Source organism: Callithrix jacchus, chromosome 8 (genome assembly GCF_049354715.1).
Source record: "Callithrix jacchus isolate 240 chromosome 8, calJac240_pri, whole genome shotgun sequence".
NCBI classification, from domain to species: Eukaryota; Metazoa; Chordata; class Mammalia; order Primates; family Cebidae; genus Callithrix; species Callithrix jacchus.
Window position 1 is genome coordinate 21,135,415 of NC_133509.1, and position 23,418 is coordinate 21,158,832.

Genomic DNA, 23,418 nt, shown 5'->3' on the forward strand with positions numbered 1-23,418 from the left:
GGAGTTCAAGACCAGACTGACCAACATGAGAAACCCTGTCTCTACTAAAAATACAAAATCAGCCAGGCGTGGTGGCAAATGCCTGTAATCCCAAGCTACTCGGAGGCTGAGGCAGGAGAATCAGTTGAACCCAGGAGATGGAGGATGTAGTGAGCTGAGATTGCACCATTGCACTCCAGCCTGGGCAACAAGAGTGAAACTCCATCTAAAAAAAAAGAGAGGGGGTGAATTGTAATCCCTACACCCAGGAACATAGTGAAGATTGAAGAGGAAGCATGTGCCGGTGCCTAGCACAGTGTCCTGCAGATCCTTGGTAAAGGGATCTCTTAGTGTTATTCACCCAAGTTGCTGACAAACATGCTGAACTCATCAGGGATGAGGACAGGGCTCCTGGGGGAGGGGAGATGGTAGAGCCTGCAAACCCATCACTCGGCACCCACCCCTCGTGACAGCTGCTCCACCAGCTTTGCATCCATAAGGACATCAGGAGGCCTTGTCAAGTGCTGAAGATAAACATCACCAGCACCACATTTGGTTTCGCCACAATTTTCCAAGAATAAAGAAATGGGGGAAGAGACAGACAATTATTTCTCCAGATGCCAGATTTGCTGACGTTCTCAATGTACCCTTCCTTGAGCTGGGGTCTGTGGGGCCCAGGAGCTCCCAGGCCAGAGTGGGAAGGGCTGGACCAAGAGACATACTGCTTCCAGTTGCTAGTAATTCAGAAGACCTGCTTTAGCTCATCTCAAATGCCTCACCAGCCTGGGCGTAGTGGCTCACGTTCGTAATCCACCCAACACTTTGGGAGGCCAAGACGGCAGATCACTTAAGCTCAGGAGTTCGAGACCAGCCTGGGCAACACGGCAAAACCCCATCTCCACTAAAAATACAAAAATTATCAAGGCATGGTGGCACACACCTGCAGTCACAGCTACTTGGGGGGCTGAGGCAGGAGGATTGCTTAAACCTGGGAGGCTGAGGCTGCAGTGAGCTGAGATGGTGCCACTACACTCCAGCCTGGGCAACAGAGTAAGACTCTGACTGAATTTATTTATTTTTAAAAATGCCTCTCCAAACACAACTCTGTGTTGCCTCTAGAATGTGAGCCTGCAACTCCTAGCTGCAGACGTAGTGTACTAAGTCAGGATGCAGAAATGACTGAGGATACTAGACACTGGCCACTCCCTTTCCTTGCTCCGCTCTCCCTGTGAGCCCAGTGCATAATAGGTAGATTAAGGTGGAGGGAAGAAGTAGAGAGAGACATGGCAGAAGCTTCTAGACAAAACTTCTCAGAAAATGGGAGTTGGTCTTGGGATTCCCCGCTTTGTAAAGCCCAAACACCTTAGCATAAACCTCTCTGCAGTCCCTTCAGCCAAACCAGATGTACCTCTGGCCCAGCCAAGGTCATTCATTCATTAACCATTTATTAGATTTCTAACCTGTGCCAAGCAGTAGAGCACCCCAACAGATCACCACCACCCATCTTACCAAGGGGCCTGGTTGAGATTGGTGCATTCAGCATACAGAGGTCAGGGGAAGCATCACAGAAAGGCCTGGTTTGAGCTCTGTTCCAAATAGTGGGTTAGAAATTGGCAAAGCAAGGATGCTTCAGGCAAAGGGACCCCCATATGCAAAGGTATACGGGAACTGTAATGGGTGGTAAGACTAGAAAGCAAGATGGAGTCTAGACTGTGGAGGACCTGGGTGCTGGGATGCAGGGTGAGAGCTTTGTCATAGAGTGGTAGGAAACTAAGAAGGGTCTTGGAGCAGCAGTAAGGTGTAATCTCATCTGTGTTGGAAAGGTCTCTCTGCATGAGAGTAGGGGAAACTCAAGGGAAAAAACTAAACGCAGTAAGAGCAGGTTTCAGGCAAACAAGAGTGAGCCCGCAGTCAAACCACTGAGCCACAGGCAAGACTTTCATACTAAAATCCCCAACAGATTTTTAAAAATTCTTATCAGTGGTTCGCCTTCCTTAACCTCACAACTTGCTTTGGGATTAACCCTCTGACACCATTTTCTGGCAAATAAATCATGGCCCCACCAAGGATTAACACTGGGACCCTTCTTGGCTGGGAGACAGACTGGGAGCTTCAAACCCCACTGCGGCTACAAGAGCACGCAGGATGCCATAAATGAGGCTGGCTGTATGCAGGGGAGGCTGTAAGCCCTCTTGGAGGGGCCTGTTGTCTGAGCTTCGCCTACAGCTGAAAAGATAAGAATCTACAACTGCAGCCACAGGAAATGACAAAGCGGTGACTGATCGGGGAGCTGCTGCACAGGGCTCATTACAGCGCTTGCCAGTGGGCGAGACACCCTTATCAGGGAGAAAATTGCATCAGGCCTCCTGAATTACTAGCGATTGGAAGCAGATTTCTTGGGACTCACTTTGTTAGATACCTAATGAGCGGGATACAGGCGGGCAGAGCCCAAAGCCGGCGGGGCGAGGGACAAATGTCTTTGTTAAACAGAATTTGTCAGTTTCCGCTCCAGGCTCCCTGGGGAGGGTTCAGGGCCAACTAATTGAATTAAGAGCATGTGCGCTCCAACAAGAAGGCTCAGGGCGGGGCCAGAGGCAGGCAGGCCAGAAGGCGGGCGCTTTCAGCACCAAGGACAGCAGCTGCAGCCTGGCTAGTCCGTAATTGCCGGGCAGGCTGGAACTGTTGCATTTTGCATGATTGGGGATCTAGGGGATGGAGTGGGTAGGAGGAAGGCAGAGGATGTTGTGGGGAGACGGGAGACAGGTGACCTAAGAAGCCTCAAACCCGTGATGCCATTGGTCTGGTCTGTCTCAACAGACCCCACTCTGCTAGCAACAGTGAGTGCTGGGAGGAGTGAGGAAGGGGTGTCTTCTCCCCCACCATGGCACTCACATGTGGTGTGGGCCGCTGCAACAACACAGAGAACAGTGGGCTGAATCCTGGGTCTAAGCTAATGCGTGGCCATGCATCTCTTTCAGCTTTCAAAGTCAATCTCCAATTACAGCCTTAATGAAGCAGGATGTGCTGCAGCCACGAAGCCACAGGATCTGGGGCCACTTGTCAGCCCCAAGCTCCTCCAGCAGGTGGGGCAAGGCTCATCAAATACAGAGGCAAATAAGCAGGATCGTGGGGTGGGCCAGCAGCCCCCATTCTACCTGGAGGAAAAGGAGAGTGAGACAAGGCCGGGCTTGAATAGGGAGGAGTTAGTCTCCAAGGCTCTCCCCATCCTCCACCCTGCCTCACCACCTCCAATGGGTTAGCTTTTTCTACGGTCTCAGGCAGACTGGCCCTCTCTGTGGTCTCAGAAAAGCTCCTATCCTTAAGAAGCAAAGGGCCAAGGGCATAATTTCCTCTCCCAAATGTGAGCTGTTGGAAGCTTTGGAGTCTGGAGAGGCAAAGCTGACCCTAAAGAAGGAGAAGTATTGGGGAGAAGTTAGACACAATGGGCCTCTTGGTGCCCCTCACCTCACATGACAAAAGCAACTGCCTTGGATATGCTCTGCAAGACCTGTGCCATTTAGAGGTCTAAAGATTTTACCATAAAAGTCACCTCTCCATTTTGCCTCCAAAACCCAGGCCAGAATGGATCCTGGCAAAGTTGAATGGGACAGAAGAATGGGAAGGTGGGAAGAAACCTGCAGGGAGAGGAGGTACAGGCATGGAGCAGCCATGGGAGCAGATCCTGGCCGGGGCCAGCCCGAGGATAGGACAGAACAAAACCACTGAGTCTGGCAGGCACTACAGGAAAGGTGGCTGTAGCAGAGATGGGCAGGGTGCATTTAAAGTCCGTAAGTACTCTGCCTTGCCTGCCTGCCTTCTCAGAGCCCACCCCCACTCTCACCTCACCCCATAAGAGACTGATGGGGTAAAGGCACTAGTCTGGACTGAGGGGTTGGTCTCACCTTTATTTTAGCTTTATGATGAAATCAAATGAACTACACATAGTAAATTTCAGAATCCACATAAAAGTACCTGGTGAGTGCCCAGCTCTGACCAAGGGCTCAATAAATGTGAGCTCTGGATTATTGCATTGACCCATCTGGTGTTAGGGCCACACCAAGTAGATGTCAGGGAGACAGGCTGTGGGGGAGGGAACTCCCTTGCAATTGTCCCTGCTTTCAGTACTGATGGGGGCACCTCTGGAGACCTCTCCCTTGATTTCATTACTTCTACTTCCTCCCCTAACTGGATTAGATGGCAGTCTATGAAATCCAGGGCATGGAGATTGGCTTTCTGCCTGGAAATGAGGAGAAATGTCATTATAGGTTCCTGAATTAGCATCTCACCCCAGCCCCAGGGGCCACCTGGTCAATGGGAAGGTGGTCATTGCCCTGTAGTTATGCTTTCCTTCATTCTCTCCTGCATCAGCCCATCCATCCATTCATCCACCCACCCATTCATCCATCCATCCAATAGGTATTTTGTAGCTCTCCCTCTGATGCCAATCTAGTGTTCAGCTGTTCTGAGAAGTAGACAGATGTGGTACTTTTTCCCATCTAAAACACATGGCCAGAAAACCTTAAACCATCTGACTCAGATGCTACCCTGTGTGCCTTCATATCAGTGGGGACCCTCCAAGTGAATCCTGTCTTCCGTGAGTGATAGCTACCAGGAGGACCAGGTGGGAGAGACAGTCAGGCCTGATGCCCTCAGACAAAACAGGCACAGGAGTCTTGGTCATGAAGTGCAGTAGGCAGACTACCAAAGTCCCACTCTTCCCATTCCAAGAGTCTTATTATAGCTGCTTTCTCTTTGGAATTGTCTATTTTGCACCCGTTTTATGGGGAGTTGGGGATATACAGCCCAGACTTAACCAAATGCCCCTGTGTACTTGTATGACTGTCCCTTACTCTATCAACACAGCCTGAAAAGGCTTTGCATTAATGACTATCTGCACATCAAAGTTTATTTGAAAGGGACATAAAGGCATACTTACGTAAATAATTTCAGTGGTAAAGTGAAGCATCCTTGTCCCGATTCATTGAGTTAGTATGCATGGAGTTTCCTATAGAGGAACCACTTAAAGAGAAGCCCACCTGCACTCATTCTCTCTCTGGTTGTTCAGGGTCAAACACCTGGGCACCTCTAACTCTGAGCGCATCTGCACTGGTTGGCAGTGTGCCCACTGCTCTACTTATTTCTAGCACAAGACTCCAGACAGTGGAATAATTTGTCTGCTATACAGACAAGAGAGGATTCCAACAGCTGGTGCAAGGTGGAGCTGGCTCACCTTTGAGGTCCCTGCAAACCCTAGGACTGCGTGGTTCTTTGAACAATGAGTATGTTTTAAAGATAACCATGGATTTCTAACAGAGCTTTAAAGTAACCCCTCCCCAAAGGGAGCACAGACATGTCCCTAAGCCCAAGGAACTTAAAGTTTTATTAGAAAAACAAAAATAGCAGGCAAGTCTGGAATTAGAGAGCAACATGAAAACACAGCCAACTGCTAGATCAGAAGAACCCAGAACACATACAAGCCAGTGTGAGCTGAGACATCAAGGCGTCCTTGGGCAGGGGGGCTGGTATTTGAGTGGCATCAGATTTTAGACACATGAGAGCGATGATCATGCCAAGAGAGAAGGAGGAGAACAGGAAAAGGAACACGGAAGGAGCCAAAGGCTCATCAGAATATACAGAGAGGAGAGACTCTGTGCTTAATGGTGGTACTATTGAAGGATGATAGAGGAAATGAAATGGAAGATGGGTCTACATGGTAAAGGGTATCAAAAAAAGTCTAGGATTTTAGAAGCTGTTGTTACTGTACCAGGTGTGGAGGCCAGAGATGGCATAGTTCATTTATTCTTCCACCAAACATGCATTGAGCACCTACAATGAGCCAGACACTAGGGACAGACAAGGTGTCTTGCTTAATGGGACTCCCATCCTAGCATGGGCATTGCAGGAAGGAGGTAGTAAAGAAGTAAGTGCATTTTCAAATTTTTTGGTAGAGTAAGTGCTATGAACACAGTAAAATGGGATAAGTGAAGAGACAATATATTGGAAGTGGGATTACTTTAGGTAGAGTGGGCCTCTATCGTAAAAGGCAGGGACCCTCTGAGAAGATCACTTCTGGGCTGAGACCTGAATAAGAAGGAGACAGCCAAGTAAAGATCCCAAGGACCTCCAGGAAGAAAACAGTAAATGCAAAGGCCCTAAGGCAGGAGAGAGCTTGGCTTGGGGAGGAACAGCAAGAGACTTGTCGTTGGGGCCCGGTGAGCAAAGGGCCAGACAGTAGGAGGTGTACATGGGCCAGGTATACAGGGCCTCCTGAGCCATGAAGAGAAGAGGCTTGGGGTATAGAAGGTGTGCTTATGGTAGATGGCCACAGAGAAGGGGCCTGTCCTGAAGTTTCTCTGCACCTTCTCTTCTCAGAGACCAGAAAACTTCTTGACACCAAACAACAGCAAGGTTCTTCCTACCTTGGACCTCAAGGTCCTAGATGAGAAGCTGGGAACCATCCAAGAGTCCTGGTCCAAGGCCACAGTGAGCTCCACAATGGACTTGAGCACGTCCACTCCACAGGAAGTAGAGGAGGAGCCTCCGGTGCCTGAGATGTCCCGCGACAGAGTGAGTGTCTCTCCCCAGGTGGGAAGGGCCGGGCAGGGACCAGCCCATGGGAAGCGGACTTGGCTGCCATCTGCAGGATGGGTTCATGCCTCAGGTGGCCAGTAGACCTCCCGTTAGGCACACTCTGCATGTGAGTTACCCCAAGGTCAAACTGCTGAGAGCTGTGGCTTCATTTGCAGAGTCCCTTTTGAGTGGAAGACTCTCGTGCTATTTCATTCAAAGCAAACCCATGCGACACTTGTAAGCCAGGGTTCCATTTACGTGTGTAGACATCAACTCAGAACTTCCTGAGGTACATGGCCACTGGGTAGTGGGAAGCACCCTTAAGAGATTCGTTTTAACTTATAACAGGAGAAATTGGAGCTCAAAAAAAGGACACCAATTTTGGTGACAGAGTCTGTGTCATCCTTCATGAGAGCTGCTGTGTCTTCCTGTTGCCTGTTGAGCAGATGCTCAGAAAGGGCTGGTGGAGGTTGCCAAAGTGACGTCCTAATTTGCTGAGGGGTCAGTGCTGGGTCTCAGCCCTTGATGCAGAGCACTAAAGAATGGGCCACCAAAGAGACAGTCATGAATAACCCACTTCCTCCTGCCCTCCCCAAATCCTGGCCACGTGGTTCCCCCTTCTTGTGCCTCTAAGCAGAGGTAGTAAAGGAAAGAGAGGCCGGGCACATGCCCACATCTGTAATCTCACCACTTGGGCAGGCCAAGGTGGGAGGATCGCTTGAGCCCAGAAGTTCAAGACCAGCCCTGGCAACATAGAGTTCCTGTCTCTGTAAAAAAATTCAAAAAATTAGCCAGACATGGTGGTGCATGTCTATAGTCTCAGCTACTCAGGAGCCTGAGGCAGGAGGATCACTTGAACTTGGGAGGTCGAGGTTGCAGCGAGCTATGATCGCGCCACTGTACCCCAGTTTGAGTGACAGAACAAGACCCTGTCTCAGGAGAAAAACAAAAAAAAAGAAAGAAACAGGCCAGGAAAGAAAGAAAAGGGAAGGTGCCACCACGGGGAGAGGAACGTGGGAGGGGAGGACAAAGATGAAGGCGTCCCTCCCTGATCTCAGGTCTGTGGAGGGCTCAGAGCAACCTCTCCTGCTTGGCTGCCCAGGAGGGGCCAACCAGCCAAGCCTCCACTCTCCCCAAGTTAAGCCCACACCTTCTCCCAAGGATGCAGACCTTAGCCCCTGAATCACACTACCTCTGGGAGCAAGAGCCTCAAGCACCTCCTGGCTGGGCAAGCCTCTCACATCAGCCAGCTGGGCACTGACACAGCACAACCAAGCAGGGGGACGTACCCAGCCCCACTCCTGGTACTGGGCATGGCAGGGACTCCTTCATTCAGAGTCTTCTGGGTAAAGCATCCAAGGTCTGAACTGAGGTCAACAGGTTTGAGAGTCTGGACTATTTGAGAGAAACCAGATACAGATGTCTTAATACCATGGATTTGTTTGTGGGAAGTGAGACACAAATGGCGGGAGTGAGTTGGGTTGGAGTCTGCACTGTGCTTACAAAATGCAATGATGATGGTGATGATGGTGATGGTGGTGATGACGATGGTGATGATGGTGATGGTGGTGATGACAATGGTGATGATGATGATGATGATGATGATGGTGGTGATGATGATGGTGATGATGGTGATGATGATGATGATGATGATGGTGGTGATGATGATGGTGGTGATGATGATGGTGGTGATGATGGTGATGATGATGATGGTGATGATGGTGATGGTGGTGATGGTGATGATGATGATGGTGATGGTGGTGATAGTGATGATGATAATGGTGGTGATGGTGATGATGATGATGGTGGTGATGATGATGGTGGTGATAGTGATGATGATGATGATGATGGTGGTGATGATGATGGTGGTGATGATGATGATGGTGGTGATGGTGATGATGATGATGGTGATGATGGTGATGATGATGATGATGATGATGGTGGTGATGATGATGGTGGTGATGATGATGGTGGTGATGATGGTGATGATGATGATGGTGATGATGATGATGGTGATGATGGTGATGGTGGTGATAGTGATGATGATAATGGTGGTGATGGTGATGATGATGGTGGTGATGATGATGGTGGTGATAGTGATGATGATGATGATGATGATGGTGGTGATAGTGATGATCATGATGGTGATGATGGTGATGATGATGATGGTGATGATGGAGAAGGAGGAACAGAGAGGAAAAAACAGAGTTTAGGAAGAAATGGCCTTTAAATATAGAATGGATCTGAGAGGGGGGCAATATAAACAGTGTTTTCAACATCTGAAAGAATATTAGAATAACGTGGGTAGTGGCTAGTCTTGATTTTCTCTTAAAGATTAAACCAGAAGAGATGGGGCCAGACTGCAGCTTGAGAAGTCAAGGTTAACAATAAGGAGGAAGTGCTTTTTGTTGTTGTTGTTGTTGTTATTGTTTTGTTTGTTTAAGATGGAGTTGGCTCTTGTTGCCCAGGCTGGAGTGCAATGGCACAATCTCAGCTCACCACAACCTCCGCCTCTCAGGTACAAGAGATTCTCCTGCCTCAGCCCCCAAGTAGCTGGGATTACAGGTGCCCACCACCAAGGCCAGTTAATTTTGTATTTTTAGTAGAGACGGGGTTTCTCCATGTTGGTCAGGCTGGTCTCAAACTCCTGACCTCAGGTGATCTGCCCACCTTGGCCTCTCAAAGTTCTGGGATTACATGCGTGAGCCACCGTGCCCTGCCAGGAGGAAGTGTTTTTGAGCAACAGTAACCACTGTGAGTGGCAGAGAAGGGGAGGAGAAAGAAGGGGCCTGGGAGCACTAGGGTGGGATTCTGGGAGGCTCTGAGTGATAACAAGGGGTCAAGGCTGCCCCTTACACACATATGGCAGAGGTGTTGTGAGCTGGGTCTGATGGAGAACTCACCCAAGCATGCCCACCCTGGGTATCACCCCCAGCACACTCCCTTCAGTGGCTCATTCACCCGAAAAGAGTGCTCCTGGTCCCTCTACCCTCCCTCTTGCTGGACACCTGGTGAGGCCATAAGAACTGGCTGCTAGCCCTGGTTTGCTAGCCCAGTTAGGGCCACTCAGCCACCACCATCCAGCCCTTGAACGAAAGAGCCCACTGACTTCCATGCCTCTGGGCTCCAGGGCCCTGCCCAGGCCTGGCCCAAGACAGATGTTGGTAAATGCTTCTTGGGCAATGGAATAGCATCCCTGACTGGGCAGCAAGAGAACCAGAAAGAACATTAGACAGTATCTAGACTGATCCTCTCATTTTACAAAGGGTGGCAATGAGGTAGCCCAGGGATGGGCAGGAATGGGCCTGCCCAAGGCTTCCTGACATGGCAATCTCATGCCGCCTTGCATCCAGCCAAGGAAATACTAGACTCTACAGAGGCCTGCATGCTCAGCCAACCTGGCACGATCCGGTCCCCCAGAGACTCACAGAGGGGCACTGGCCATGCCCCTCTCCCTTACCCATCCCACTCTGTTCCAGGCCCCCCGTCCCTCCTTGTTTCTGACTCTTAACTACGTCCTTGTTTATCCTCTCACCCCTGGTTCGGTTCCCCAACTCATCATTTCTCTGTCTCACCCCCTCTCTCACTCTCCTCGCTCTCTCTCACACCAGGCTGGCTATTTCTACCTCTGACACTTTGCCCTAGTTGGAGCCTAGAGACCCAGCCCCCAGCCCCAGCTCCTCCCCACTGACCAGAGCCCAGAGGGATCACGGTAGGACCCTGACACACACATGCACGTGGCTGGTAGATCCCAGTCACAGGCAGTAGAATGTGGGTGGGTAGCAACAGCATACAGCTCCGTGACAAGCCCAGGTAGTGCAGCTGTGTGGCAGTGGGTCACTGTTCCATAGCAACCGAACAAAATTACATAGCAATGGATGAACTCAGCGACCAAGAGGCATAGTGACAAGCAATCGAACGTGGCTGTGGAGTGGTGGAGTGGAGTTGCATAGCAATAGACCCAAGCCATAGCATGTCACTCAGCCCTGCACTGCAGGAGGGCGCAATCACAGGACTGAGTCCTGAGCACAGTGTGGAAGCCGTGGGCGGAGGTGCAGAGCAGTAGAGGATCCTTCAGTAGCACTGGGACACAACTGAGAAGCAGTGGCACGGTCACAGTGTGTGTGGCTCCTGGACATGTGGCCAGGGAGTGGTGGCCAGCAGCAGGGCCCAGGGTTGGAACAGCAGGCGCCTGCGACATGGCAGTGGCTGTATAGAAGAACCGCCTCCCTCACGCTGGGCCTCTGGCTGAGCCTCTTAACATCCCCTAATGTCTGAAGGGCATTTGTCTATATCCAGTCTCATCGTGCGTTCCCCAGGGGCCAAAACACAATTTGATTTCTGATTCCCTTCAGATCTTACTTCAGCTTAATAGGAAATTGAACATTTTCTGCAGCGAAAAGCACCTTGGGAATGGATGGGAGTGGAGAAGAGGTCTGTGCCTCTCCCTGCATTGCTGCCTCCTGTCCCCAGGCCTGCCCGTCCCACCCCCACAGCCCGCTGAGTCCATGGCGGCTCCCTGCCCCTGGATGTGCCACTGAGCCAGCTCTTTCCCCTGCTGCGGCCCAGCCCCTTCTCACCTTGGAACACTTGGTTTTTACACAGGCCTTTCCGGTTCCGTTTTGTCAACATGGTGCAAAGCTCTGGTCTTGGGTGGGCCTGCTGAGGTCAAGGTCCCATGGATATGGTCTTGGGTCAAGTGTAGGGCCTGAGACAGAGGTAGAGAAGCCTTATCCACTCCTGAGCGGCTCAGGAAGCCATTGGGAAGAGGTGAGCCTTGAAGTGAGCATGAAGAGAGGTGCTCAGGTTCATCCTAAACATGGCGACTCTCCAGTCAACAACCCGCAAGCATCCGCCTTCCACTCTCTAGGCACCCTGAGCCCACCTCATGTGGAGCCAAGCCATGTCTCTCAACACTAGGAGCGGGGGCAGGTAAGCCGAGGGGCCTCCATGTCACCTCTAGATGGACCGACTTCCACCGCAAAGGGCTTTTGAAACGCCTGCCCTACACCTGGGCTTCCCATTCCTCCAGCCAGTCAGAAAACCAGAACTCTCCACCCTGCCATGTGTCCAGCCCTGTGTCTAGCTGGGCAGGGACATGGGGACAAAGAGGCCAAGGACCTCAGCTCTGGGAATTCCCCAGCAGACAGGAGCAAGCTATACCCAGGGAGATGATTAGTGGCACGGGGTAGGTACACAGTAAATATCTGGTGGGGATGAACAGGTAAAGGAGAGGCCTGGTTGGGACAATGTAGCTTTTTAACTGCCACACTTACCCAAGACTGCTGGACACACCTAGTGAGTCCTCAGTGAATGAGAGAGAGTTGGGGAGGTGCTGGAGAGGGGAAGAGGCAGACAAGGAAGGCTTCCTGGAGGAAGCAGGCTATGCTTTGGATAGAGAGGCAGATGTGGTCATTTGCTATGCAGGAAGTGTATATTTAGTGCTGTTTCCAGTGCAGAAATTCAAGCACAGGGTTGCTTCTCTCCTCTCCCCTGTCTCTCTCCCTGCCTCTCCTGCCCTTTCTCTCTCCCTCTCTCTCTCTCTCCCTCCCTGCTCCTCCTCCTCCCTCCCTCTCCTTTTCTCTCTCTCTCCGTCCCCTCTGTTTACCTCCCTCCTTCTGCCTTGCTCAGAGGAGATTTGTGGCAGACCAGAGGGCCCTCATACCAGGAGATGAATAATTGACAAGGGTTGTTAAAAGATTCAGTGGAGTTTTTCCAACCTCCTCACACTGGAATAACTCATTTTTTTCATTCTGTCTTTGAAAGCCTTTCCCCTCCCACCACTGGTCTCTGCACATCCCCGCCCCCTCTGAGCATGTCGCTTTTGTTTCTCTTCCTTTCTTGAGTCTGCTGGACCCTAGAACAATTCAGCCTTAATCCCTCAGTTTCTCTACATCCCTTCCCCACTTACCCACCTCTGAGGGTGTAGGTTGACTTCAGTGGAGACAGCCTCATATTATGAGTGCAGAGAGGAAGGAAGACCACGGAAGCTGTGGCCTCTCCCAGGTCCTGCAGTGGCAGAGGTGGGGGCTCGGTCCTCAGGAAGGCAGGCCTCCCAGCACAGGGACCCCTTGCCTCGAGGGCAGGCGGAGAGGTGCTCTGGGGATGCTGGGTGTCCATGTGCCTTGGTGTCTCCATCTGTAGCACGAGAGAGCTGCTTACCCTACCTGCCCCTCAGGATCAGATGGGAGAGGTGAGACCACACAGAAAGGGAGGCCGGCCGTGTAGCAAAGACTCTCCTGAGCCTAGCCCTTTCTGTCCGGCTGGCATGGCCCTGGGGTGACCAGACATCCCTGCTGCCCAGAACTGAGTGGTTTCCAGACTATGGGGTGTTCAGTGCTTAAACCAAGACAGTCTCAGGAAAACCTGGATGGGCGCCACCTTACGTGGCACAGAAAGCTCCCCTGCCCCAGGCCTGCCCCACTGGAGGTTGCCACACAGCCTCCCTCATCCACAGGGTGCACCCCACCTGCGCAGCCTGGCCCAGCTCCATGCTGTCCCTGCACTCACACTGCTACCACTGCTCCTGGAAGTGACCTTGAACTTCCTTCCCTTCTCTGGGCCCCAGTTCCTGCCTTTGACAGCTCAGGAGGTGGGAGCAGATGTTCCCGAGTACCCTGTGGCTCCTGCACTGTGGCAGAAGCCTTGGTCCTGCCCCCAGGCCCACGCCCAGGATGGGGGCTGCAGCCTGGTGAGGCTGGTAGTGGTCAGACCCAGCCTCCACTCAGCAGTCACCAGGGAAGGGACTTGGAGCACCCCTGCACACTGCCCACGTCAGGGGCAACAAGCAGCAGAAACATCAGCCCGGGGTGGTGGCATCACAAAGCCCCAGGAGCCTGGAATTGGCCCCCAGGAGCAGGTATAAGCAGGCCTCCCAGGGCCGCTAGTTCAGGCACCAAGCCCAGCCTAGGAGCAAGGTCACCCAGGGCCTGGGAGTCCAGCTCCTTTGGAACCAAGAGAGGCAGAGGAACTACAAGAGACAGAGACAAAGAGACCAGAGCCAGCCAGGGCCCACTCAACGGCCACCAAACAGATGCCCCTGACTCAGCGCCCTTCAGGCCATCCCACGCCAGCCACAAGACACATTCCCAAAACGCTGGCCAGCCCTCAGTCTCTGTAGCCCCTGACTCTGCTGCCCAGTGTGACTGTCCCACCTGCCGGGTTTGTCCTCTCAGTCACCTCTCCAAGCGCCCCTGTTCTATGCAGCACACACCCACGAGCTCCCCACAGGCAGGAAGCCTTCTCAGGGCCCCGCCCTCCTCAGCTCCTCCCCTGCACTCCTGCAGGCCCTGAGCTGGGAGCACCATGTGCCTGCGGACGGGGGCTGGAGGGGGTCTGACAAAGAAATACTAAAGACAGGGCGTCAGACCTGAGCCAGGGCTGAGAACACTCCACCTCTTCTCCCATTCCTGTCCCTCCCGCAACTCTGACCTTTGATTCTTCCAGTTCCTAAACACAATCACACACAGTGCTTACCAAGCATTTTAGTAAGAGACGGAGGGGGAAGGGTGGAGGGGGAAGGGTGGAGAGGAAGAAATAAGGATCACATCCCACGTGTGTCCGTTAGCTCCCTCTGCAGACCCCTCCTCTCATCTGCGTAACTCTTGCAGGCTTGAGTTCCGTCTCCACCACTCCAGAGCTGTGTGGCCTTGGATGAATCACTCCGCCTCTCTGATCCTGTCTCCTCCTTGTTAAGTGGAGGGAATATTGTCATCCTGTCCACCTCTTGAGACTATGGGGAGGATTAACAAGAGAATGAGGGGCAGTGTGTTGGAAACTGCAAAGGGCTTTGCAGGAGACTTAATAGTCACTGTGTTCATGGGGCCCTGCCATCAAGACTGTGAACAAAAAGAGAGGAAGCAAAAATCCCCCAGGCCTCTCCCCCAGACCCTTTCTCCGGCAGGACTGTTCCCAGACCCCTGACCCACTTCTCCCTCCTTCCCCTATCCCTCCCAGTCTCAGCGGGCCGTTCTCCTCCTCCATCCATCACCTGAGACTAAAGAGATTAATAAACGAGACTCATAACTCAGCTGCTGGGATGCAGCAGATATTTACGGCTCCGTTTCAATTTGCAGAGAGATTAAGTGTTTGTCGATTTATTGTCTCTTGGTGTGTGCAAGCGGCTGAGCAAGGCCCCCTGCCAGCCAGTCCCCTCCCCCCACTCCACATGCCCCACACGTGTGGGCTCCTCGATTCCCACCCCCAGCCCCTAGCCCTGGAGCTGGTAGGGAGCCTGGTGCTGCCCTGCCAGGCAAGCTACAGGTCACTCGGTGGGCCTGTCTTCCTGACTGACCTGGCCAGGTCCCTAAGCTGATTAGAGGGCCCACTCACCCTCCTCCAGCCTTGTCTCTCCCCACCTAGTAAATGTGCCCTGGATCCCAAGCTCCACCCTTCTAGAACACTCTCTCAGTACCCAAGACCCCTCCCTGCCCAAATGGGCCTGAACCTGCTTTTTTTTAGATGGAGTCTTGCTCTGTCACCCAGGCTGGAGTGCAGTGCTGAGGTCTCGGCTCACTGCCCCCTCTGCCCCCCAGGTTCCAGCTATTCTCCTGCCTCAGCCTCCCAAGTAGCTGGGATTACAGGTGTCCACCACCATACCGGGCCAATTTTTGTATTTTTAGTACAGGTTGGGTTTCACTATGTTGGCCAGGCTGGTCTCAAACACCTGACCTCAGGTAATCCTCTGACCTCAGCCTCCCACAGTACTGGGATTATAGGCGTGAGCCACCGGGCCGGGCCTGAACCTGCTTTTGAGCGCTATGCAAGTCCACACTTCTAAGGGTTGAATACTTTTGTGGGGGTGCACCCCGAGGCCCAAGGAGTGATGGCTGTTTGCAGAGGGCACATGCTAGGAGCCTCCATTTCTGCTCTTGTACTAGGCACTACAGACCTTAGGGGTGGGTTTGGAGAGGGGAGGCTTCCATAGAGAAAGTCCCCCAGCCTAACTGGGGACAAGCCTGCAGAAGCCAAAGGTAGTGACAGCCTGGGGAGGCAGTCACCAAGGGAAATGAGACAGCAGGGAAAGAGCATCACCCCAGGGGCTGAGGGGAAAGCACTCAAACCCCAAGGATGAGCAGTGCTTCAGGAGCCAAGAAGGGGGCACATGAGCACGGGGAGCAAAAGTGTCTGGTGGCCCCCCACCTTCTCAGACCCTCAGCTGTCTCTCCCATCCCTGCTGACTATGTAGTCTGGCATATGCACCTACTCATTCATTCATGCATTCATTCATTCATTCGACCAGGTTTTTTGAGCATCTACTCTGTGCCAATTCTGGTTATCCACCACACAGATTCCTCCACTCATTTGTGCAGCCCCAGCAGGTATGAGTCCCATTTCCACCACCCAAGAGCTGTGTGGCCTTGAATAAATCACTCTGCCTCTCTGATCCTGTCTCTTCTTTGTTAAGTGGAGTAAATACTCTCCCTGCCTCTTGAGGCTTTTGAGAGGACTGACAGGAGAGTGGGTGAATGCATTGGAAACTGCAAAGGGCTGTCCACTTTGGCACTTTGCAGGAGGCTGATTAATAGTCATTGTGTTCCTGGGATCCCTTGAGACTAAGGAGGGTGACGGGAGGCAGCACAACTCACCCAGGCCTCTCCTCACCCCCTCTCCAGAAGTTCACCCACAAGATGTGTGACAGTCACATAAAGATAATTCCTTACCAGGGTCCCTGTCCTCAAGAAGTCCCAATTCAGCAGGGAGACACATCAGGAATGGGTGGAGGAGGGTATGGTCAATGCTGGGACTCAGGCTACTCAAAGGATTGTGGGGACACAGGGAGGGTGGGGTGTACCTAATCCTTACCCCCATCCACCCCCACCCCAGGCAGAGCACACGCTCTACAGAATGCCAGGGTAAGTCAGCAGATGTCACTGAGAAGTGAGAGAGAAAAGCCAGACAAGCATCACGGTGGGTTAGGACGAAACCATAGCAGATCGTTGCTTTGTTGGTGGAAGAGAAGTGAAATTCCTCTTGTTCCTGCAAGAGGAATCTGTTTGTCTATGGAGTAGAAATTATGAGTTAGTGTGTGTGTGCCTGTCTCTCTACAGGTCTGGCCTGGGGTCTCCCCAAAAGGCACTGTGAGGCCCCAGGGTTAGTCCCTTCCCTGTGTGGACCTCAGTTTCCTTATCTGTATAATGGAGTGAATGCCTCCCTCCAGTGAGGGATGAGAAAGCCTTAGTGGTGTGGAGGAAAGAATGGATGGGATGGGTGGAGTAGTGGACTGACCAAATCAGGGCCTGACCCTAAGTACCCAGAAGATCGGGCTCAGAGGGATGAGGATGAGGTCACTTCGGGCAGAGGCCACCCAGGGAGAGAGGAAATTAACAGCAGAAAGAGTGTTGGGCAGGAGGAGCATCAGGAGACCTGGAGTCAGTTCTGACTTGGGGAGTCAGCCTGGCTGACCCTTCCCCTCCTGGGCCTCGGTTTCCCCTTCCGTGGAGTGAGGAGCCTGGTCTTGACAATTTCCTCCTCCATCCCAGCAAACAAGGCAGTTGGAAGCAGGATAGCCTCCTGGCACTGCTCCTTAGTGAGACGGCCTGTGCTGCCGGGTCTTGCTGTCCATCCTTAATTAATGGTGGGCGGTTGAGGCAGGAGTGGAGCGCTCCCGGTAACTAAAGCAGAGATGATGAGGCCATAAATGGCTGAGGGCTTGAATCACTGATTGGTGAGGGTGAGGTGAACTGTAGAACCAGGAACGAAAGAAACCTGGGAGGTGGGGCTGGTCCCTTCTGCACACTGCAAGCCCACCCTGACCTCAGCACTCATTTTAATAACACTAAGTGCTACCGTCAAGATTCACTGAGCTCTTACTCTGCACCCAGAACTTTAGTCATAATCTCGTAATCTTCGCTCCAGCCTAAAAAGGAGCATACAATTATCATCCCCACTTTATGGGATAGGAGACTAGGGATGGCCCAGTAACCCTCCCAGGGCCACCAGACAAGACTGAGGGGGAGTCTTGGTCAAACACATCTGGGGTCTCCAGCCCAGCTCCTGAGCCTTGGCCAAGCCTGATGACTCAGAAGTCAGGAGGCTGGTGAGCTTGACTCGCCATCTTCCCAGTCCATCCGGGAGGAAGAGCTGCCTCAGTTTCCTAGTAAACACCAAGACAAGCTCTGTGACTTCAGGGCCCTGCCCCCATCCCACCCCCGAGGCCCACCTGGAGCATTTGAGAGTACAAGCAAGGCCCACATACCATACGTCCAAACCCCAGGTAATTGAAAGTTATAAATCAAGCAGAAGCTAGTAAACTCCTAAATATGTTCCATTCCTCTACCTCAATAAATACACCTTATCAACAACCTCAAAGAATTCTCAGATTCCACAATGGCCCCTGGCAGTGTGGGGAGAACGACTCCCAGGCCCCCACCCCCAACCCACCTGTCCCCTTTTCTTCTCGCCCAGCTCAGTTTCAGTCCCACCTATGAGACTTCGTGTGCATAAGGACATACTGCCACCTTCAGGAGGACAGGCCCTGGAAGCAGGGGAGTGCCAGGATCCCAGTTACCTAGGGTGAGGTCTAAAGCTGGCACATGCTCTGGGTGGGTACATCCCCTTGGCACCACCACCTCCTCACCCCATGTGAAGGATTGTGCCCCGAGGAGGGCCAGAGCAGGACCCTCCCACACATGCGGCCCAGGGCTCTTTTCCAGGGCTAAAGGCAGAACTGTCCCTCCCCCTTGGCTTGGCAACTCTATCAGGGTCCACTCCTGAGTTCAGATTAAATGTTTTTCAGTACAATCCAATTTCCTCCTGACACAGGGACTAGAAAAACCCAATCCACGTGCGCAGACAGAGACACCCACCCACACACACACACACACACATTTGGTGCTAAATATACAATCAAGTCCACAGATAATAGAGACCAGCCAGTTCACTCCCAGTTTAATCAGATAAAACGCTCATTCATCGGCTCCTGCCAGCGGCTGCCGTCCCCTCCTTAGGGTGGAGTAGAGGCAGCTGGGAGGGCCTGTGGGGGAAGGGGCTGAGACTCGAGTGGCTTGAGCATGTGGGCTGCGCCTTTAAATCTTCAAAGAGGGGGGACAGCGTTGCCCACAGGGGACTAATTATCCTTCAGCCTTTAGCCAGCTCTTACTCAAACAGACAAAAGGGGGCTGAGCAGCTCTGGTGGCGCTGAGCCTGCAGCAGAATTTTTTTTCACTCTCAGATATGCAAATCCACCTCCACCGGGCAGATCCTGGGGGTGTGCTGCATAGGGTCTCAGGGATTTGGAAGGGCCAGGAAGGGCAATGGCAGCTGGACCCTCTCAGAGGACTAGTTTGGGAGGCTGGGAGGCACCTCGCTCTTCCTCCACAAGCTGCTAGAGAGGGTCCAGTGGAGGCCAAGATGAAGGCCCCACCCTCCTGCCTTCTCCTGTATGTGGGTGGGGGGCTCCTGTGGAGGGCCAGAGGGCTTGCTCAGGGAGCTGGCTCAGCATCTGAGAGCTGACTGACAGATTGGGTTCTCCTGCCGACCTCAGCCTCCCTCCTCCTAGGACATAGCCCAGGTGACTGTCCCAAGCCCAAAGCTAGACATGCTGCCACCCGCCTTGAACCTTGCCTGAAGCAGGACCTCCTCAGCCTGATGGGCCCTTGGAGCCTCTGAAGCCTGTGCCTCCAGCCTTTACCTGAACGCAGAATATTCTATCCATGCTCAATGGCAGTGGTACCTACTCCTAGCTCCCGGCCCGTGCTCCTGGCTCACTCCACCTTGTACCCATCCCCCAACTCCACCCCAGTGCCTGACGCACCCTGGGTGCTCAGTGTGTGCCCACTGAATGCACAGAATGCCCCTTCCTGAGCAGCTTGGTGGACGAGGGGTGGTCTGGATTGCAGAGGTGTTTGCCTTGTGCTCAGCTCCCAGCCAGCACCTACAGAAACTTCAGTCTCTTTAGCTGGGAAATGGGGACAGTGCTAGCCCTTACCCCCAGGCTGGCTGTGAAAACCCCGCAGTGCCTGCCCCGGTTCTGGGAGCCATGAAAAGTTTCTGGCACCTTGTTGCTCACAGCAGGGGGTGAAGAGCATGGCGTAGGAGAGTGGAGATGGACTGGGAACCAGATTCCATCTCTCTCAGGCCTCCAAGATCCTCATCTTATACCACTATCGGCCATTCCCTCAGGGAATCTATTTATCCTCTGCGGATGGGTCTGTGCCCCACCCATTCCATTCCAGACCCATCAAGTCCTCCACCTGCCATCCAGCAGGACAGCCTGGACCTTCACTATGAGGGGAACTTAAAAACTCTGGGAGAAGCCAGCACAGTGACTTGCCTCTGTAATCCCAGCATTTTGGGAGGCCGAGGCAGGAGGATCACTTGAGACCAGGAGCTCGAGACCAGCCTAGGTAACATAGTGAAATGTCATGTCCACAAAAATTTTTTAAAAATTAACCGAGCATGGTGGCACATGCCTATAATCCTAACAGCTTGGGAGGCTGAGGTGGGAGAATTGCTGGAACCTAAGAGGTGGAGGCTGCAGTGAGGCATGTTCCCGCCACTGCACTCCAGCCTGGGTGACAGAGTGAGACCCTGAGTCAAACAAAATAAAACCAGAAACAACTCTGGGAGGACAGTTAGGAGACGGAACTGGAGACAGGCTTGGTTCAGAAGGCCTGGCTAATCAGAATTTGAATTCTGAGACCAGGTGTGGTGGCTCGCACCTGTAATCCCAGCCCTTTGCGAGGCCAAGGAGGGCAGATCATGAGGTTAACAGATTGAGACCATCCTGGCCAACATGGTGAAACCCTGTCTCTACTAAAAATACCTAAATTAGCTGGGCGTGGTGGTGCGCACCTGTAATCCCAGCTACTCGGGAGGCTGAGGCAGGAGAACTGGTTGAACTGGGAAGGCAGAGGTTGCAGGGAGCTGAGATCACATCACTGCACTCCAGCCCATGAACAGAACAAGACTCTATCTAAAAAAAATAAATTTTTTAAATTCTAAGATTGATTCTGAGGGGCCTGAGGTTGGGGGAGGCATCCCGAGAGACCCAGTGGGAGGGTACCTGCAGGCAGTGGGAGTACTGCCCCCAGGAAGCTCCTCCCTTCATTGCCACCTGTGTCTGTGAGGTTTGGGCCCCTCAGTGGGCAAGGCTGAGGAGGCTGTAGAGAAGGTTCACATGGGGGACTCTCAGGAATAAGGAGAGTGAGGCATGAGAGGAACGAACCATGGCCAAAAAAGGCCAGGTGACAGGTCGGGGAAGCGGGGTCTCTGAGGGGACTGACTGCCTTGAGGCTCAAGCTTCAAGAGGCAAAGGTGAACACAGGGGTTACCAGGGTCCTGATGGCCTGAGCCTGGCAGCAGTGAGGTTTTCCACAACACAAGGCTGGGGAGGAGGCCTGTGGCCTGGGCTGGAGGCAGGACTGTGGTCCGCCTGGACAGGGCGCACGGGCTTGTGGCACAGGCCTGGAGGCAGGGCAGGTGGTCTCAACCCACATACCTCCTGCTCCCCTGCGACACTGAGGTCCCATCACCCTAATCCCTTCCCCCACCCACGGTCCCAAGGCTCAAGATGGTCTAGGGCTCCTCAGATCCCCCAAGAGGCCCAGATGCCCAGACAGGGCTCCCTCCCCCAGGCAGAGATGTGGCAGGTACCCCCAGTATCTCTCCCTCTACACCCCTACCCCAGAGTGCTCTCTCCTGGCCTGGGTGGGGACAACCACTGGGACACACTTCACACACTTCACAAACAAATGATGAGGCGGAGAAATGTGAAAATGAGAGCCTGGAATTCAGACGTGGAGAGCACAGTCCTCTAAAGAGACGATGCTCCAAATGGCAGGATCTCAGCTTGCCAGCTGAAGACTACCAGGAACACACAAGTAGTTTAACAAAATTGAAGTTATTGTGGGTTTATTGACTCAGTGTAGTAAGGGGTCTGCAAGCACGGGGAGTTGTGAAGCATCCCGCAAAGAGTGTGCTAGAAAGGACCTAATAGCTTTGGGCCGGTGTTCCCCTAACTGAGGAAACGGGGCTTCGCTCTGGGTTAGATGCTGTCAGGAGGCAGGCTTAGAGTCAGCATTCTAGGCCGTGCGCGGTGGCTCATGCCTGTAATCCCAGCACTTAGGGAGGCCGAGGCAGGCAGATCAACAGCAGTCAGGTGCTCGAGACCAGCCTGGCCAACATGGTGAAACCCCATCTCTACTAAAAATACAAAAATTAGCAGGCGCACGGGCATTCCCAGCTACTCAGGTGGCAGGCGGCTGCAGTCCCAGCTACTCGGGAGGCTGAGGCAGGACAATGGCTTGAACCTGGGAGGTGGAGGTTGCAGTGAGCCAAGATGGCACCATTGCACTCCAGCCTGGGTGACAAGAGCAAGACTCCATCTCAAAAAACAAACAAAAAAAGAATCAGTATTCTAAGAGTGGGTATTGTAGGCGTTCTTATCTAGAAGGCGGGAATGATGGGCATTAGGAAAGCAGCAGCAGTGACTCGTATTAGCCAGGAAAGGCAGTGTGGGCCTTTCTGTGGTTTAGGACCATGACCATGCTTTATCTGTGTTCACGCACGTTACGGAGTGGTCAGAGAGTGGGCTGGTATGATGTGAATTTCGTTCAGCAGAAGGACACCAGGACCCGGCTATGGCGCCAGCTCCCAGCCACCAGGGGCAGCTTCTCTTTCTTGGTAGCTTCAGACAGTGACCCAGAAGAGATGAAAGGGACAGATGCAGCACTGGAGAGACTTTGCTTATGTAATCTTCACTACAGCCCTCTCCTCACTGTACAGATGAGGAAACTGAGGCTCCGAGAAGCAAGCTGCTCATCGGAGTCCAGATCGACTGGCAAAACTAGAATGGAAACCCAGTTGGTGTTCCCTCTGGCTCCAAAGTCCCTTTCACCCCCTTGCCCTTGCCTGAAGGCTGAGCCTCGGCCCGCTCCTCGGGGCCATGTGGTCCCAAATTTTGTCCCCCGGACATCCAAGCTGGGCACATCTCCCTGCAGGGGTTCACCCCGCCTGTGGCAGGCCAGCCGCAAGTGTCAGCAGCCGCCCCAGCCCAGGAGGGTCCCCTGTGCCATGCCTGGAGGTGTGAAGGGTAATGAGGCCCCGTAATTAAGGTTTCTGAAGACATGGCTGGGAGATTTATAGACAGGCTTTGTCAATAATTGTGCTACCGGCTGCAGATCCAGCGAGACATTGATAAGTGCTCGTTACAGCTTCTCCCCGCTCCCTACCCTGCAGCCCCCGCCCCTCCTGAGCCATCGGTCTGCCTGTTCACGGCGTCTCTACACAGGCTTCACTCAATTAATTTGCACTTGTTGGCACCATCTGTTCTTTTCATGTGTCCTTATCGGGAGTGTGTGTGTCCTGCCTCCTGCTCAGATGTGACAGTGCAACCCTCCTCATACACATAGGAGCTTCCTGGGCAGGCTCACATCTCCCCTCTCAGACGGGGCTCCTCAGGGTGGGACACTGTCTCCCCGCTCAGTCTAGGACCCTTGAAGGCAAGGCCAAGTCTTTATCCTCATCTCCCCTGCCTAACACCCATAGCCTCTCTCCCTGCGGAGCCAGGCTTGGCCTGGGACCCTTACCAACCCTTCTGAGTCTGACTACACCAGGCAGGACCTCAGCCCTCCAGAGGAAGCTTCCAGACCCCAAACCAAACCAGGCCCTGGAAGGCTGGCTACTTCTGGGTGCTGGGAGGCAGGGCATTGGTTCTGGTCCCAACTCTGGCTCCCATCGCCTGAGCTGTGGCAGGTTCCTGCTCTGAGAACAGTGACATCTTTGTGTCACAGGGTGGGAAGGGGCTGAGAAGCCACTTGGAAGTCTCTGCATCCCTTGAGCAGCATTGATCAAGGGTGGTACAGGGGCAAGGCTTGGACAGCTCCTAGAGTAGGGGTGGGTCATGGCCTAGTGGCTCCAGGATGTCAG

General features: G+C 53.1%; 1 protein-coding gene across 9 annotated transcripts in view; it reads left to right on the top strand.

Moving 5' to 3' along the window:
* The window catches only part of CCDC33 (coiled-coil domain containing 33), a 122,337-nt gene that overhangs the window by 77,373 nt on the left and 21,546 nt on the right, over positions 1-23,418 (top strand). For 6 of the 9 annotated variants that reach the window (XM_054239423.2, XM_054239422.2, XM_054239429.2 and 3 more), the window contains 2 exons: positions 2,958-3,062; positions 6,352-6,546. In XM_054239423.2, coding sequence (XP_054095398.2) covers positions 2,958-3,062; positions 6,352-6,546 — 300 coding nt within the window. The remainder of the gene's footprint in view (positions 1-2,957; positions 3,063-6,351; positions 6,547-23,418) is intronic. The other 3 variants (XM_054239431.2, XM_054239425.2, XM_054239430.2) reach the window with 1 other exon arrangement.